Source organism: Mustelus asterias, chromosome 9 (assembly GCF_964213995.1).
Source record: "Mustelus asterias chromosome 9, sMusAst1.hap1.1, whole genome shotgun sequence".
Taxonomy (NCBI): domain Eukaryota; kingdom Metazoa; phylum Chordata; class Chondrichthyes; order Carcharhiniformes; family Triakidae; genus Mustelus; species Mustelus asterias.
In genome coordinates this window covers 25,140,957-25,158,254 of record NC_135809.1, presented here as the reverse complement: position 1 = coordinate 25,158,254, position 17,298 = coordinate 25,140,957, and the positions used below count along the sequence as shown (strand labels likewise).

Below are 17,298 nucleotides of genomic sequence, written 5' to 3'. Positions count from 1 at the left end.
CATCTGACTTGCAAGTTGAACCCTGTCTGCTGATTTTGATTATGTAGGTGCTGCAGATGGAGATTTTAAAATGAATTCAACACAGCACTGTTGTCTCCAGAAGAACAGATTTTAGGTGTCTAGATCACCAACAACCTGTCCTGGTCCCCCCCATGCCAACACTATAGTTATGAAAACCCACCAACACCTCTACATTCTCAGAAGACTAAGGAAATTTGGCATGTCCACTACGACTCTCACCAACTTTTACAGATGCACCATAGAAAGCATTCTTTCTGGTTGTATCACAACTTGGTATCACTCCTGCTCTGCCCAAGAGTGCAAGAAACTACAAAGGGTTGTGAAGGAAGCCCAGTCCATCACGCAAAACAGCCTGCTGTCCATTGACTCTGTCTACACTTCCCGCTGCCTTGGAAAAGCAGCCAGCATAATTAAGAATTCCACACACACTGGACATACCCTCTTCCATCTTCTTCCGAATGAAAAGCCTGAGATCATGTACCAACCGACTCAAGAACAGCTTCTTCCCTGTTGCTGTCAGACTTTTGAATGGACTTACCTTGCACTAAGTTGATCTTTCTCTACACCTTAGCAATGACTGTAACACTACACTCTGCACTCTCTCCTTTCCTTCTTTCTGAACAGGATGCTTTGTCTGTATACCGCGCAAAAAAACAATACTTTTCACATGTGACAATAATAAATCAAATCAAAAATCAATCGTCTGTCTACAACTTTAAACTTTCACGACACAGAGTTCAGCCTGAAACAAGCCAAGTCACCAATCTGTAAGAGCCATATACCGCTTTAATTTTACAATACACCAAACTGCTTAATCTATCCTCCCCATTCCGCAATCTATCTGTGTGTGTGTGAACTTTGAGTGTGCGTGTATATGAAACTCAAAGGGCTTTTAAAAATTATTTTACCTCGACTGGGTTAAATACAATAAAAACTTTCCTCTTTTCTTTTTAAAAACTTAAGTCTTTCTGGCCATTACATTCAAAGCACATAAACAGTTAAGCACTCAGAATTAGCAAGTGCATATTTGTTTAATTTTAGAAACTTCTTGTGGTCAAACAAGGAGAGGGAAAAGAGGGGAACCATTTGACTCCTCCTCAGCTAATTGTTACCTTTCGGGGAAGTTTTGGCTGCATTTTGTTTTGGAAAACTATTCATTTTGCTCTGTCATGATACAGTAAGGGCATAGTGTGGCTTTCCACCACAATGACCCCTTCCCTCTGACTCCCAAAAAAAATAATTTTGCTCAGTGAATTGACATTATAATCTATGGTCATTACCAAGAGCTTGTAGTTGAGAACATGCCAGGAGTTGGTACTTGATTGGCGAATAAAGAGTTCCCAGGTGAGAACTGCTTGCTTTGATGATGAAATGGGAAGTCATAGAATCATCGTAGAAACCCTACAGTGCAGAAAGAGGCCATCTGGCCCATCGAGTCTGCACCGACCACAATCCCACCCAGGCCCTACCCCCTTATCCCTACACATTTACCCGCTAATCCCTCTAACCTACGCATCTCAGGACACTAAGGGGCAATTTTAGCATGGCCAATCAACCTAACCCACACATCTTTAGACTGTGGGAGGAAACCGGAGCACCCGGAGGAAACCCATACCCAGACACGAGGAGAATGTGCAAACTCCACACAGACAGTGACCCAAGCCGGGAATCGAACCCAGGTCCCTGGAGCTCTGAAGCAGCAGTGCTAACCACTGTGCTACTGTGCCACCCCTATGTGTGGGGAAAGATGCCTAACTATATAGGATAGACAGACACCCTGCTCAAAAATGCCTGTAATTACTTCAATCAGGCCATTGAGGTTGGCCAATTGGAATATGAACTCCCTGATTAAGGCGTCTACAGATCCAGGCAGTGGGCGATCGAGGGGATTGTCCAACCCGACTGTCTGCCCCTCTGCCGCAGCTATATTCGTGGCCGGGTGTCCCTAGAGAGGGAGCATGCAGTGTCCGAGGGCACAGTTGATGCCTTCCGTGCCCGCTGGGCACAGTAGTTTCCTTTCCGCATTGTTTTTTGTTTCGGGCGGTTCCCCTCCTTTCAGGGAGCTGCCCTTTTTGAGTTGTCCCTAAGTTAATTTGATTTTGTTTATTTGGTTCAACGCAAAAAGATGTCTCTGATTAAGGAGTCAATTGATGGGCCAGTCAGGGAGTCTTTTCCTTGTATTTAACCAGGACTGTCAGTTCCTCTGGCACTCCCGAAGGTAGACTGCTGATTGATAGCACTCTGTGTACTGCTGTTGGAATTGTAAATAAAGGGATTTTGGTGAAGGAACTTCTGCGTCTGAAGTCATATGACAATGTCGCAGCAAGTCTGGCATTGGGAAAGGCAGACAGAATCAACGCAAGGCAGAGCAGCCCAGATCCAGGTAAATGAGAAGTCAGCTGACTTAAAGAAAACTGCTATGTTAGTGCCATGAAATAGCTTCCAATTCTAAGTACCTCGTTGGAGAAGATACGTCACATATAGTCGCTGCACTATCTAGAATTCACCTTGTACCTCCTACCCCAAACATTTATGCAATTTTATCTTGACTCATCCTGTCATGGCTAAAATATTCTATGAAATGTTTTTAAAAGTTCTTATTCCTTTCGTAAAGTTACAAAGCCAATGTGGAGAGTGGAACAGGCAAGCCCAAATCAATCTTCGTGCTTGCTGCAAAAACCTAATTCAAATTTAATCCAATTCATGGTCCCCATAAGAGAGACATACAAGATCCAAGCTGACAAGATAAGGCATTGCACCCATGTTCTATTTATTTATTTATTAGTCCCAAGTAGGCTGACATTAACATTGCAATGAAGTTACTTTGAAAATCCCCTAGTCACCACACTCCAGCGCCTGTTTGGATACACTGAGGGAGAATTTAGCTTGGCCAAAGCACCTAACCAGCACATTTCTGGATTGTGGGAGGAAACCAGAGCACCCGGAGGAAACCCACGCAGACACGAGGAGAACGTGCAAATTCCACACAGACAGTGACCCAAGCTGGGAATTGAATCTGGGTCCCTGTGGCTGTGAGGCAGCAGTGCTAACCTCTGTACCACCGTGCCGCCACCCTCCCACTCTCCTCTCACACGATCTTACCGGCCCACCCCATCCATCGACCAGTGGGTCGAGAAGGTAAGATCGCCCCTAAATGTTGACATCCAAGTTTGCCATCCACACTATGGACTCATTGGAAGAATCTCATTGAACAACAATACTGATGGGTTTGATAGCTTTCTCACACATGCATGCTGGACTATTCATTTTCCATTTGTGTAGCTGGTAGTTGCAATGGCCATATGAAATTCTGATGATTTACAGTGAGCCATATTTAATGTATTATAGAACATAGAACATAGAACATAGAACATTACAGCGCAGAACAGGCCCTTCGGCCCACGATGTTGCACCGACCAGTAAAAAAAAAAACTGTGACCCTCCAACCTAAACCAATTTCTTTTCGTCCATGAACCTATCTACGGATCTCTTAAACGCCCCCAAACTAGGCGCATTTACTACTGATGCTGGCAGGGCATTCCAATCCCTCACCACCCTCTGGGTAAAGAACCTACCCCTGACATCGGTTCTATAACTACCCCCCCTCAATTTAAAGCCATGCCCCCTCGTGCTGGATTTCTCCATCAGAGGAAAAAGGCTATCACTATCCACCCTATCTAAACCTCTAATCATCTTATATGTTTCAATAAGATCCCCTCTTAGCCGCCGCCTTTCCAGCGAAAACAATCCCAAATCCCTCAGCCTCTCCTCATAGGATCTCCCCTCCATACCAGGCAACATCCTGGTAAACCTCCTCTGCACCCTCTCCAAAGCCTCCACATCCTTCCTGTAATGTGGGGACCAGAACTGCACACAGTACTCCAAGTGCGGCCGCACCAGAGTTGTGTACAGTTGCAACATAACGCTACGACTCCTAAATTCAATCCCCCTACCAATAAACGCCAAGACACCATATGCCTTCTTAACAACCTTATCTACTTGATTCCCAACTTTCAGGGATCTATGCACACATACACCTAGATCCCTCTGCTCCTCCACACTATTCAAAGTCCTCCCGTTAGCCCTATACTCAACACATCTGTTATTCCTACCAAAGTGAATTACCTCACACTTCTCCGCATTAAACTCCATCCGCCACCTCTCGGCCCAACTTTGCAACCTGTCTAAGTCTTCCTGCAAACTACGACACCCTTCCTCACTGTCTACCACACCACCGACTTTGGTGTCATCAGCAAATTTGCTAATCCACCCAACTATACCCTCATCCAGATCATTAATAAATATTACAAACAGCAGTGGCCCCAAAACAGATCCCTGAGGTACACCACTTGTAACCGCACTCCATGATGAATATTTACTATCAACCACCACCCTCTGTTTCCTATCCGCTAGCCAATTCCTGATCCAATTTCCTAGATCACCCCCAATCCCATACATCTGCATTTTCTGCAGAAGCCTACCATGGTGAACCTTATCAAACGCCTTACTAAAATCCATATATACCACGTCCACTGCCTTGCCCCCATCCACCTCCTTGGTCACTTTCTCAAAAAACTCAATAAGGTTAGTAAGGCACGACCTACCTGCCACAAAACCATGCTGACTATCACCTATCAATTCATTACTCTCCAAATAACTATAAATCCTATCCCTTATAATTTTTTCCAACATCTTGCCGACAACAGAAGTGAGACTCACCGGTCTATAATTCCCGGGGAAGTCTCTGTTCCCCTTCTTAAACAATGGGACAACATTCGCTAACCTCCAATCTTCTGGTACTATACCAGAGGCCAACGACGACCTGAAGATCAGAGCCAGAGGCTCTGCAATCACTTCTCTTGCCTCCCAGAGAATCCTTGGATAAATCCCATCCGGACCAGGGGATTTATCTATTTTCAGACCCTCCAGAATATCCTGCACATCCTCCTTATCAACTGTAATACTGTCTATTCTACTCCCTTGCAACCCAGTGTCCTCCTCAGCTATATTCATGTCCCCTTGCGTGAACACCGAAGAGAAATATTGGTTCAATGCTTCACCAATCTCCTCCGGTTCCACACATAACTTCCCTCTGCCATCTATAACTGGCCCTAAACTTGCCCTAACCAACCTTCTGTTCTTGACATACCTATAGAACGCCTTAGGATTCTCTTTAACCCTATTATGGTGAAGCCGGATGATCAAGGACCCTGTTCAGGTCCCAGTTCTTGTTGCCAATTGCCCTTATGTGGTTTTGAGAGTTTTGGCCCTGAACCAGAAGGGTTGGATTTAAGGTAGCATCTTGGGAGCTTTTGGAGATCTTCATTAATAGAGATCAGAGTTTTCTGGGGCCTGGTTATATGCTGATTCTCTTCAGAAAGATGACATTGAAATGAGGATGGAGAGGCAGACGGTCAGTGGTGGTTTGAACGTTCTTGTGATGCTTTTTCTGTTATGATTCAGTTGAACGTCGACAAACTTTGTATGCGCTCGTCCTGCCCAAGCTGATGTACAATATTAGGTAAAAAAACAAGAGCCAAGCTGGCTGTCTGCAGAGTGTGAGCTCCCCAGCTGCTCACAGGTAATTTGTGAATTAAATTGCAGGTATTAGTTTTTATTTGGCTGCAGTTTTCATCCAATGTTGACAGTTTATGGGTCTAGGGTCAAGTACCTCTATAAGTTAATGGGATATGAGCAGCACGGTGGCATAGGGGTTAGCACTGCTGTCTCACAGCTCCAGAGACCAGGGTTCGATTCCCGGCTTAGGTCACTGTTTGTGTGGAGTTTGCATGTCCCGTGTCTGTATGCGTTTCCTCCAGGTGCCTCAGTTTCCTCCCACAGTCCAAGGATGTGCGGGTTAGGTGCATTGGCCATGCTATATTGACCTTTAGTGTCCCGGGATGCGTAGGTTGGAGGGATTAGTGGGGTAGATGTGTGGGGTTGCGGGGATAGGGCCTGGGTGGGATTGTTCTCGGTGCAGACTCGATGGACCAAATTGCCTCCTTCTGCACTGTAGGGTTTCTATGGTCTTTGTGCTCTTAGTTCCTTACCACAGAAGGGAGAACTGAAATGTATTTGTGCATACTGCTAACCCACATGAAATAACAACAAACCTTTTCTGAGGATTTGACTGAAGCGGTCACCATTTATAACAGTCCTCAGGCATTTTCAATTGTTCTGCAAGTATGCATTCTGCTGGGCATGTTATTGTGCTTGGACAATTGTCACAAGATCATTCATGTAACATATCTCCATCAGTGGATGTCACTAATATAATATAAAGCAATGGTGTCAAGACTGAACTGCCAGTTATTCAGAAATAAAAGTCTGCTAATCTGCACCATGTTTAAAGTTTTAAAGTTTATTTATTAGTGTCACAAGTAGACTTACATTAACACTGCAATGAAGTTACTGTGTAAGTCCCCTAGTCGCCACACTCTGGTGCCTGTTCGGGTGCACTGAGGGAGAATTTAGCATGGCCAATGCACCTAACCAGCACGTCTTTTGGACTGTGGGAGAAAACCAAAACACCCGGAGTAAACCCACACAGACACAGGGAGAATGTGCAGACTCTGCACAGACAGTGACCCAAGCCGGGAATCGAACCCGGGTCCCTGGTGTTGTGAGGCAGTAGTGCTAACCATGTGCCGCCATGAGACATATATAAAAGTTGTGGTTGGTAAGCATGGCTGTTGGAAGATGCAATGTTGTATTATTGAAAACATTGTTAGCAGAAGACCACCTCTCCATATTATAAATGCTGCAAACACCATTATTTTGAGCCTAAACAGGTGATCAGCTTCTGTGTGAGTTGTGAATGCAATTATTTAGTTACAGGCATTCTGTCCAGATGCAAACCCACATTTCTCCTCAGGGGAGTATTCCTAACGTGTGACATGAGCCTTTGAAGTAATGTCTTATCAAGGAGCTCATACAAAGCGCCCAGCAATGAAATTGGCAGGAATATTTTTGGATTTTCCCAGTTTCAGGATGGTGATGTCTTTTGCAGGTTTTCACAAACTTGGGTATCTGCGAGAGGCTTGGTGATTAATAAATGCACCAATCAACTGCGTGCACCTTGACTACATTTTTCCGGACTTCTGTCATCTGAACTTTCAACTGAATCTTCTTCTAGTAACTGGTGTTTTACACTTGTGCTACTAAACAATTGACAGCTAAGAGGAAAGACTTGGATTTAAGTGGCACTTTTCACACAACCACGAGACATCTAGAAACTCTTCACAGTGAAGGAAGTACTTTTTGAAATGCAGTGACTGTCATAATGTAGGAAACGCAGCAAGTAATCTGTGCTCGGCAAACTCTTCACAAAGAGCAAGATGATAATGATCAGGTCATCTGCTTTTTCTGATGTTGACTGAGGGATAAATATCGGCCAGGAATGACTGCCCTGCTCTTCTTTAAAATGGCGATTTAAAATACGATTGTTTATATTCACCAAAGCAAGCACAGGAGGCTTCAATTTTATGTCTCATCTAAACAATAGCAACTCCAACCATGCTAACACTCCCTCAGTACCGCACTGGAGCCTTGCTTCATTTTGCTCGTGTCCTGGGGTAGGAATTCAACCCAGAATTGTGTGATTCGGTAGCAAGTTTTCTACCAACTGAGCTACAACTGGCATAGCTGCATTGATGCAAATTGGCCGAATGGTGAGGTTTCAGCGCTTGCCGTTATTGAGGAGTATCTCCGACAGCAACCTCAAGTGTCTGCACATGTGCAGTTAAATGGGGAAATCAGGCAGTTGCTGTCTAAGTCAGCCCACTCCTCCAGAGGCTTTGCCCGAATAGAATCTTGCTGAGAGGTTTGGAATTTATGTACAAGAAGCATGTGAAATTGTGGTACTTACCCAATAAAAGCCCACTAAACATGCCAGAAAATGTTAGTGCTTGTCCATTAAAGTGTAAGCATTTTGATTAACAGCATGGCAACTCTTAATTACCGCCAAACAGCCTCTCTGGCACTGAAAATTTACTTTTAAGAATGTTGCACCACATTATTTTTTTACAATTTTAAATTTTAGCTCGAGATTTTAAATAACTAAACAAAAAACTGTGTTTTGCTTTTTCATTCTGTCTCCTTCATCTCTCTCTCTCAATCCCATTTTATGTATCCTCTCTTTATTTTGCTTTCTGTACATAATTTGGCATTTCTACTAAATATTCCAATTTGTACTTCCTAATTTCAATCCTGCAGATCTGATTTTAACTCACTCAAATCCCATTTACTGTCATAGAGTTAAAATCAGACACTGTGGCCGGAATCTTACCACCATTCACGCCGGCAGGATTTTCCCATCCCGCTACAGTGAACGGAGATTTGGCCGGCTGTCAAATTCTCCGACTTTGCTGCAGCGGGAGCATGGTGTGAAGGGCCGGTAAGATTGCGTCCCTTGTGTCTCGGTAAGGATTATTTAACCTGATTGGTTATGGAGACACAGTTAATTTCCCTGCTTGCACAGATCCCCAATCCTCTTTAGTGGGGGTTGGACTGTTTTGAATTTCAGAACAAGTACGACATACAGGGAAACTTCCCACAGGACATATGTGTTCGGGTATAAATGTGATGAAGAATTATGCCATTCATTTGAGGCTGCTTGCAAAATCTGTGCCAAATTGATTCATTAGTAGAAACATTCCACGGTAGGGTTGACAATGATCCCAATTCTTTTTTAGGAGTGGAATTTTGGGACCTGCTGATTTGTTTCACTTCAAATGAGCCAAGTGGCCAAAGGTGTCTTCAGAAAGAAGAATTTGAACAGCTCCAGCTTCATCAGAAGGTAATTAAATTTAGCCTGGATTAGAAAGTGTCTTTCTTTTATTTTAATTGTGTTTTTACATTGAGTTTCATTCCAAAGCACACAGACACACATTTACATACCAGACATCCGAAAGCATTTACAGCCATTGAAGTATTTCTGAAGCATGGGTCACTGCTGTTGTGTAGGAAACAATTTGCAGCCAATTTGCAAGCTCCCACAAAGAGCAAAGTGATAATGACTAGACAATCTCTTTTGGGGATTCGTTCGAGGGATAAGTATTAGCCGGGAAACTGGAGATAACTTCCTTCCTCTTTTTTGGAGTAGTGCCATGGGATCTTTTACCTCACCATGCAGACAATGCCTTGGTTTAATATCTCATCCAAAATATTGCGCCTTTGATCGTGCAGCACTCCCTCAATATTGCACTGGAGTGTTTGGACTGAATTTTTCACCTCAGGTCTAAGAAATTAGACTTGAACCCACAGCCTTCTGAATGAGGGGGAGAGGTGCCGAACCACAGTGAAAAACCAGCTGCAAAAAACGTCACAAAATGAGCAGGTCGTGGCGGCCCCTCTAAACTTAAAAATTGTAACAAAATATATTATTCATAAATCATTCCAACATTCTAGCCGATTGCCACACTTCGATTTTCTCTTGGTTTAAAGCTATCATTCAAATTGGTTGCAAATTGTTTCCTGTAAATTAGTCTGTAAAATTTGACTGTCTGACTTTATTGATATACTGACATAACATTTAAATCTGTTTTCATTTAAACCTGAATTTGTTGCTCCACACAGCCAGCAATAATGTATCATGGTAGCAGCCAGTTTGCATTACAAAGTCTTGACACAAGAATACCAAATTTATTTTACCAACATAAGTGTCCTGTCTCTAGACAGAGGAGTTTAAAGTTTATTTATTAGTGTCACAAGTGGGCTTACATTAACACTGCAATGAAGTTACTGTGAAAATTCCTTAGTCGCCACACTCCGGTGCCTGTTCAGGTACTCTGAGGGAGAATTTAGCATGGCTGATGCAGCTAACCAGCACGTCTTTCAGACTGTGGGAGGAAACTGGAGCACCTGGAGGAAACCCATGCAGACACGGGGAGAACGTGCAGACTCCACACAGACAGTGACCTGAGGCCGGGAATCGAACCCGGGTCCCTGGCGCTGTGAGGTGGCAATGCTAACTACTGTGCCACTGTGCCACCTGATTTGGTTCAAGGTGGTAACTTTGTATAAAACTATTAGATATTCAAGTGGAATTGAAATATGAGTTGGATATTTTTCATGCAAGCAGGTAAACACATTTACGTGAATATAACATTTTTAATATCCAGAAAAGCACCGAAGAGTGCAGTTGCATTCCTGATATGTACTTTTGGCATTTATCAGGATTAAGATTTATCTGCATCATGTGTTTTTAATTCTCATGTCTTCCATCAAATCTTTAGCTCCAATTTTAAAGTGTTGATTGGTCAGGTGCGCTGCAAGTTCGAAACAGGTGGCAAACTCAGGGATTCAGATTTTCATCGTCAGGTTTCACCACTATAAACTTTTCCACCAATGTGCTGGAACCTGACCAGCTTCACTCCCTAGCTGGTGTGTGGGAGTGGGAATGTGGCAGCAAGAGCAAAGTCTGGGCTCAAGTTGGCACAGTGAGTTAGCACTGCTGCCTCACAGTGCGAGAGACGCGGGTTCAAGTCTGGTCACTGTCTCTGTGGAGTTTGCACATTCCCCCCGTGTTTGTGTGGGTTTCCTTCAGGCGCTCCGGTTTCCTCTCTCACCCCAAAGACTTGAGAAAGGATATACTGACACTGGAGGGGGTGCAGAGGAGATTCACTAGGTTGATTCCGGAGTTGAGAGGGTTGGCTTATGAGGAGAGACTGAGTATACTCATTGGAATTCAGAAGACTGAGGGGAGATCTTATAGAAACATATAAGATTATGAAGGGAATAGATAAGATAGAAGCAGGGAAGTTGTTTCCACTGGCTGGTGAAACTAGAATTAGGGGGCATAGCCTCAAAATAAGGGGAAGCAGATTTAGGACTGAACTTCTTCACACAAAGGGTTGTGAATCTGTGGAATTCCCTGCCCAGTGAAGCAGTTGAGGCTACCTCATTGAATGTTTTTAAGGCAAGGATAGATACATTTTTGAACAGTAAAGGAATTAAGGGTTATGGTGAACGGGCGGGTAAGAGGAGCTGATTCCATGAAAAGATCAGCCATGATCTTATTGAATGGTGGAGCAGGCTCGAGGGGCCAGATGGCCTACTCCTGCTCCTTGTTCTTATATGCGGATTAGGTTCATTGACCATGCTGAATTGTCTCTTCGTGTCAGGGAGATTAGCCGGATAAATACATGGGATTACAAGGATAGGGCCTGGGTGGGATTGTTGTCGGTGCAGACTTGGATGGGCTTCTTTCTACGCTGTAGGGAGTTAAGTGATGTTTGGAGCTCTCGACAGAATTGTGGGGTTGCTGTGAAGCCAGCCTGTGGAACGAGAAGTCCAGAACTCTCGTTTGCCCAAATGAGCTTTTTCTCTCCTCCTTAACAATTTCTTACCTGCCTTAATCCTCTTCTGGCCCATGGCCATGGGTGGCATGGTGGGACAGTGGTTAGCACTGGGCGCAGGGTTGGGGGGGAGGAGTTGGGTAAAAAGCTCTTTCAGAGTGTCAGTGCACACTTGATGAGCCAAATGGCCTCCTTCTACTCTGTAGGGATTCTATGGACTCACCATCACCAGGTCTAGCCTAACAGCAAAGCTATCACTGCATATTTAAAGAGGGAACCCACTGCCTTCCTGTGCAAAAGAGCAGATTAACATCGGCACACAGCAGGAAGGCAGTGGGATCAGAGCGAGTAAAAGACTGACCTCATATTGATGGTTGCAGCTGCTATTTTAACACGGTTTGTAAGGCCTCCTGACAATTATCTTTTTCTGTCACCAAGAGAAGCTTTAAATCTCGTGATGCAAAGAACTGGATGTCGTCAGTATTAGTAAATGCCCCATCGAGAATTGAAATGTGAAGGCAGCAACACGCTTGTTAATGATGATGGTGGTTATTTGAAATGTGGCATCTATCTGTATCCAAATTCAATATTCTCTGAAGCTTCCTTTTAACTTTTCAATAACTGGTAACATCGAGGAATTTGGGCCAGCTTGCTGAATTTGCTGAACCAGCTTGTTTAAAAAAAATCAATTCATCCGACTTTTCGTGAAGCTTTAATAAGCCTGAATGTTACATGCAGAAACTATAATGCTGCTCAAATGTTATTCCCACTCAGTTTATTTAACCTCCTTTTCTGCTTTACGAATACAAGAAATAGTTACAGCCTTACAGAGTAATTCATCGTTATATTGAGTGTTTTCGGACATTTCAAAGAGATGTCATCAAGAACTAATTAAATGGAATTTATTCTTCCAATATTCCCATTTCACATATTAACTCGTTTCTACTTCTTTGTTTGAACTTAATTTTCATTTTAAACATATTGAGAGAAATGTATATTTTAATTGATCTGCTATTTTCTCTTTTTACAACAAGTTTCAGCAATAATTCAAAGTAGTTATCCCTTTCATTCAGTTTCTTTCTTTCTGCAGTCTGAAAGTAAGGGTGGCACAGTGGTTAGCACTGCTGCCTCACAGCGCCAGGGACCCGGGTTCGATCCTGACCCTGGGTCACTGTCTGTGTGGAGTTTGCACATTCTCCCCGTGTCTGCGTGGGTTTTCTCCGGGTGCTCCGGTTTGCTCCCACAGTCCGAAAGATGTGCGGGTTAGGTGGAATTGCCATGCTAAATTGTCCCTCAGTGGCAGGAGGAATGGAAGGGTAAATACGTGGGATTACGGGGATAGGGCCTGTTGTCAGTGCAGGCTTGATGGGCTGAATGGCTTCCTTCTGCACTGTAAAGATTCTATGTCTAAAATTATCTTCAAAAAGGTTTCCTCATTTTCAGCCAGTTAAGACTGAGGCCTTCAGGATTAATCTGGTCCTGTTACTGAAGTAGCTAGACCCTTGATGTTTTTTGCAGAGTCACATTGGGTTATTTGATTGTTTCAAACGATAAGTTGACAGCACAGGGAAGTCAACTCGACTCATCTCATTGTTGGCATACCCTAGATCAATTATTGGGTGTGCTTTTTAAGGAATATTTTATTTATTAATTATTTAATAGTAAAGAAAATACTCTTCAGTCGGTGAAAGTAAGTGCACAGGAAGAGCAGGCAGTAAAGAAGGCAAATAGTATGTTGACCTTCATAGCGAGAGGATTCGAGTATAGGAATAGAGATGTTTTACTGCAATTCTAAAGAATCATAGAATACCTACAGTGCAGAAGGAGGCCATTCGGCCCATCAAGCCTGCACCGACAACAATCCCACCCAGGCCCCATCCCCATAACCCCACGTATTTAATCCCCTGACACTAAGGGTCAATTTAGCACGGCCAATCCACCTAATCCACAAATCTTTGGACTGTGGGAGGAAACCAGAGCACCCGGAGGAAACCCATGCAGACACGCAGAGAATGTGCAAACTCCACACAGGCAGTGACCCGAGGCCAGAATTGAACCCGGGTCCCTGGTGCTGTGAAGCGGCAGTGCTAACCACTGTGCTGCCATGCTGCTTTCAATAAAGTCACCTCTCATTCTTTTAAGCTATATTTTGCTGAAAATCTCTCACCACATTCCTGAAATGTTTTGTTGGAAATTTATATAGAACCGTCGGCACAGATGAAAAGTTGGATAATGCAATCCATAACTAAATGAATGTGACTATCAATTGTATAAACCTTAGGGGTGAATGAAGAAAATATATTTTATATTTTTCTTGATAAAAAGTACAACTGATTTATTAAAATGCAATCACTTAATGTAAATTTTATATTAGAACATCTAATTGGCCCTCATCAAATAATCCTGATTGTAGCTCCACACTCCACAGGCTAGTTTCACACAGAATATTATCTGCAGGGTACAAAAATATTGAAAATGTACAACTTGTGTGTTGGTGAGGCCGCACCTGGAGTATTGCGCGCAGCATTGGTGTCCTTATCTGAGGAAGAATGTCCTTGCTATAGAAGGAGTACAGCAAAGGTTTACCAGGTTGTTTCCTGGAATGGCAGGTCTGTTATATGAGGAGAGACTAAGTCAATTAGGATTGTATTCACTGAAATTTAGAAGATAGAAGAGTGAGAGGGGATCTCGTAGAAGCTTATAAAATTCTATCAGAGTTTGACAGGGTAGAATCAGAAAGAATGTTCCCGATTGTGGGGAGTCCAGAACTAGGGGACATAATTTGAGGATAAGGGGTAAACATTTTTGAACTGAGGTGAGGAGAAATTTCTTCATTCAGAGAGTGGTGAATGTGTGGAATTCACTACCACAAAAAGTAGTTGAGGCCAAAACATTGTCTGATTTCAAGAAGAAATTTGATATAGCTCTTGGGGCTAAAGGGATCAAGGAATATGGGGGAAAGCAGAGATCAGGATATTGAATTTGATGATCAGCCCTGATCAGAATGAATGACGGAGCAGGCTCGAAGGGCCAAATGGCCCACTGCTGCTTCTAGTTTCTATGTTTCTATGTTAATAACTTCTTGAACTGATAATAGTTGACGCCATTAAGATTATGGATTTACTTTCAGGTAAATAGAATCCCAGGGCTAGAACATGCACTTTGCAGAAAAGATGGATTTTGTCAGATTATGGATATCGCTCAAAAATTGCCAGGTAAATAACCTTTCTCATGTTAACCTTATTTGTTTGGTTGCATTGTCTTGTTTGAAGTAAGTATACAGACTTTTTAAAGGTTCTTGATCCTCTATTAAAGTACCACATGACAATGTTGGAAATACAGGTCCCTTTAAGAGTAAACCAGAATGAGTTTGCGAACAGGTGGTTCTCATTGAAGACTGTACTTAAGAGCTGGGTTTTGCCAGTACAGGATTGCTTCTGGACAGGGAGAGGATGGAGAACAGAAGAGTGGAAACTGATATTTGTACTGAACTATAATATAAACAATAAAGCAGTTGTGAATTACAGAATGTCTTCCACCGCTTAATTTGGTAAATGGATATCCATCTTTATGACATGGCAGCAGAGGATTGGCCTCAATCCCTTCCGGTGGGAAAATAAAGAAAACAGAAATTAATTCCTCTGTCTAACAAAAGCAAAGTTCCCGATGGTTTTTGAGGTGAAATGGCTGAGTCATGTCGCAGGATCACAAACTATGATTAACCGCCAGTATTTTTAGCACTGGAGCCACACAAACAATGGACGAAGGAGGTGAAGATGTGGTCTTGGATCCTTTCTCCAGCCAAGAGGAAGCATGGTATGGCTTTGGCCTTGGGCGGAATTCTCCAATCTCATCCATACCCACCCCGCTGCCAGTGAGAATGGAGAATTTGGCACTCAACCAAAACTCCATTCACTGCAGCAACGCCAGAGAATCCCAGCGAAGGTCGCAGGTTTCCAGCATTTGTCTTCACCAGAAAGAAGTAAGATTAGAAATAAGGGGTGGGATATCCCCCCCCCCCCCACCTCCTGCGGCGTGTTTTGCAGTGGCGGAAGGTGGCGTGCCACATGCTGATGACAGGATCTTATGGTCCTGCCATTGGCAACAGGGTTTCCCATTAAACGCACCCCTTGCCACTGGGAAACCGGTGGCGGGGGTGCACTATCGGTTGGACCGTAAGATCCCGCCAATATAAACGGCAGCAAGATTTTGGCAAAAGTATTTTCAGAACTGAATGTAACTGGCTTAGATGCTGATGAGGATTATCGATTCTAACACAATTTAGGAACAAAATTTACGAGAAGGATGGCTTATGAGGTGTGGTCAATATTTGATAAATTTAAGAAGATGGGCAGTTAGTCCATGGAAGAATGTGTCATGGATGTTGAGACTTTATATAAGAGACCAAAGACATTTAATCTAGAAATTCCAGCAAGTGTACTTGGTGTTCAAATTATTAGATTGTGCGAGAATTGCACACATCGATAGACTTTTGGTTTTGACAGGTGTTCAGTTTCGTGGTGATGACTCTTTTTTTAACAAATGACTGCTGCTCTATAAAAAAAAATTAGGTGAACCAATTGTTTCCAGCTGCCTTTGTGAGAGAATTTGGAAATCCTGCAGGGGTAATGAGAATGGAGGACTCCACAATTACTGACTCTCAAAATCTCACAGGCGCTCATACAAAGAAAGAATTGCTGGAAGACATTCTGAGGTGGGTTGTACTTTTAATAGATTTCAGAATCAAAGCAAAACATCAGATTTGGACGATAGCTGGCAGCAAATGAATCTTGGAAATACACAGGGAATAATCAAAAGGTGTTTCCGGTGTGACTTTAAGTATCATGATGTCCAAATATCATTTGAAGCAACCGTGAAGCAAATAGTTCTGATGATGAAGGTGGTATAAGGATGAAGGGCAAGAAAATATTGGATTAGTGGCCAAAAACATAAGTTGGCCCATGGGTATATCTTGGATGCCAATTCATTCAATTGTGCTGTACTAGATAGTGGTTGTACCTCAACAGTGTGTGGGGTCAATTGGCTAAACTGTTATTTGGAAACGCTTGACAAAGCTGGTAAAAATAGAGTCAAGGGATATGAAAGCATCATCTGCTTTTGATTCAAAGATGATAATATATTAATGTCTTTAAAGAGAGTGGTCCTGTCATGTGAAGTTGCGGAAATGTGTTGTTTGATATATTGTTATTGCTGAATAAGTCTTCAACTGAAAAAAGCAATGAATGCTTGGGGGATAGGGAGATCTGGGTAGATTCCTCCTGAGGTGGGAAGGTTGTTTTGAAGATCTTTTTAGCCATTTTGACAAAATATTTTTGGAAGTGCAATCCCATTGATATCGAAGCAGTTTTCCTCCAGAGTATGCATACAAAGTGGCAAAAATTAGTGGGAACCTAAAGGAATGGGAAATCTTTAAAGGTCAACAGAAAGTCACGAGAAAAGCTACAATGAAAGGTAAGATGGATTCTGAGAGTAAACAGCTCAGAATATAAAAACAGATAGCAAAAGTTTCCACAAATATATGAAACAAAAAAGAGTGGTGAAAGTAAACATTGGTCCTTTAGAGGATGAGAAAGGGGGATGTAATAACTGGAAATGAGAAAATGGCTGAGGCATTGAACAGGTACTTTGTGTCGGTCTTCACAGTGGAAGACACAAATAATATGCCAAAAATTGATGACAGGAAGGCTATGGCAGGTGAGGAACTAGAAACTATCATTGTCACGAAAGGGGTGGTGTGGGGCAAGTTAATGGGGCTAAAGGTAGACAAGTCTCCTGGTCCTGATGGAATGCATCCCAGGGTACTAAAAGAGATGGCGGGAGAAGTTAGCAAATGCACTAGTGGTAATTTACCAAAATTCACTGGACTCTGGGGTGGTTCCCGCAGATTGGAAAACAGCAAATGTGACGCCACTGATTAAAAAAGGAGAGAGACAAAAGGCAGGTAACTATAGGCCGGTTA

General features: G+C 43.0%; 1 protein-coding gene across 3 annotated transcripts in view; it reads left to right on the top strand.

Annotated features, from left to right (window-relative positions):
- cped1 (cadherin-like and PC-esterase domain containing 1) overlaps positions 1 to 17,298 on the top strand; it is a 248,485-nt gene that overhangs the window by 52,734 nt on the left and 178,453 nt on the right. For all 3 annotated transcript variants that reach the window (XR_013498726.1, XR_013498727.1, XM_078219832.1), the window contains exons 3-4: positions 8,715 to 8,818; positions 14,449 to 14,533. Coding sequence is in view for 1 of the 3 variants with exons in the window: in XM_078219832.1 (XP_078075958.1) it covers positions 8,715 to 8,818; positions 14,449 to 14,533 (189 nt within the window). In the remaining 2 variants the exon portion in view is untranslated. The remainder of the gene's footprint in view (positions 1 to 8,714; positions 8,819 to 14,448; positions 14,534 to 17,298) is intronic.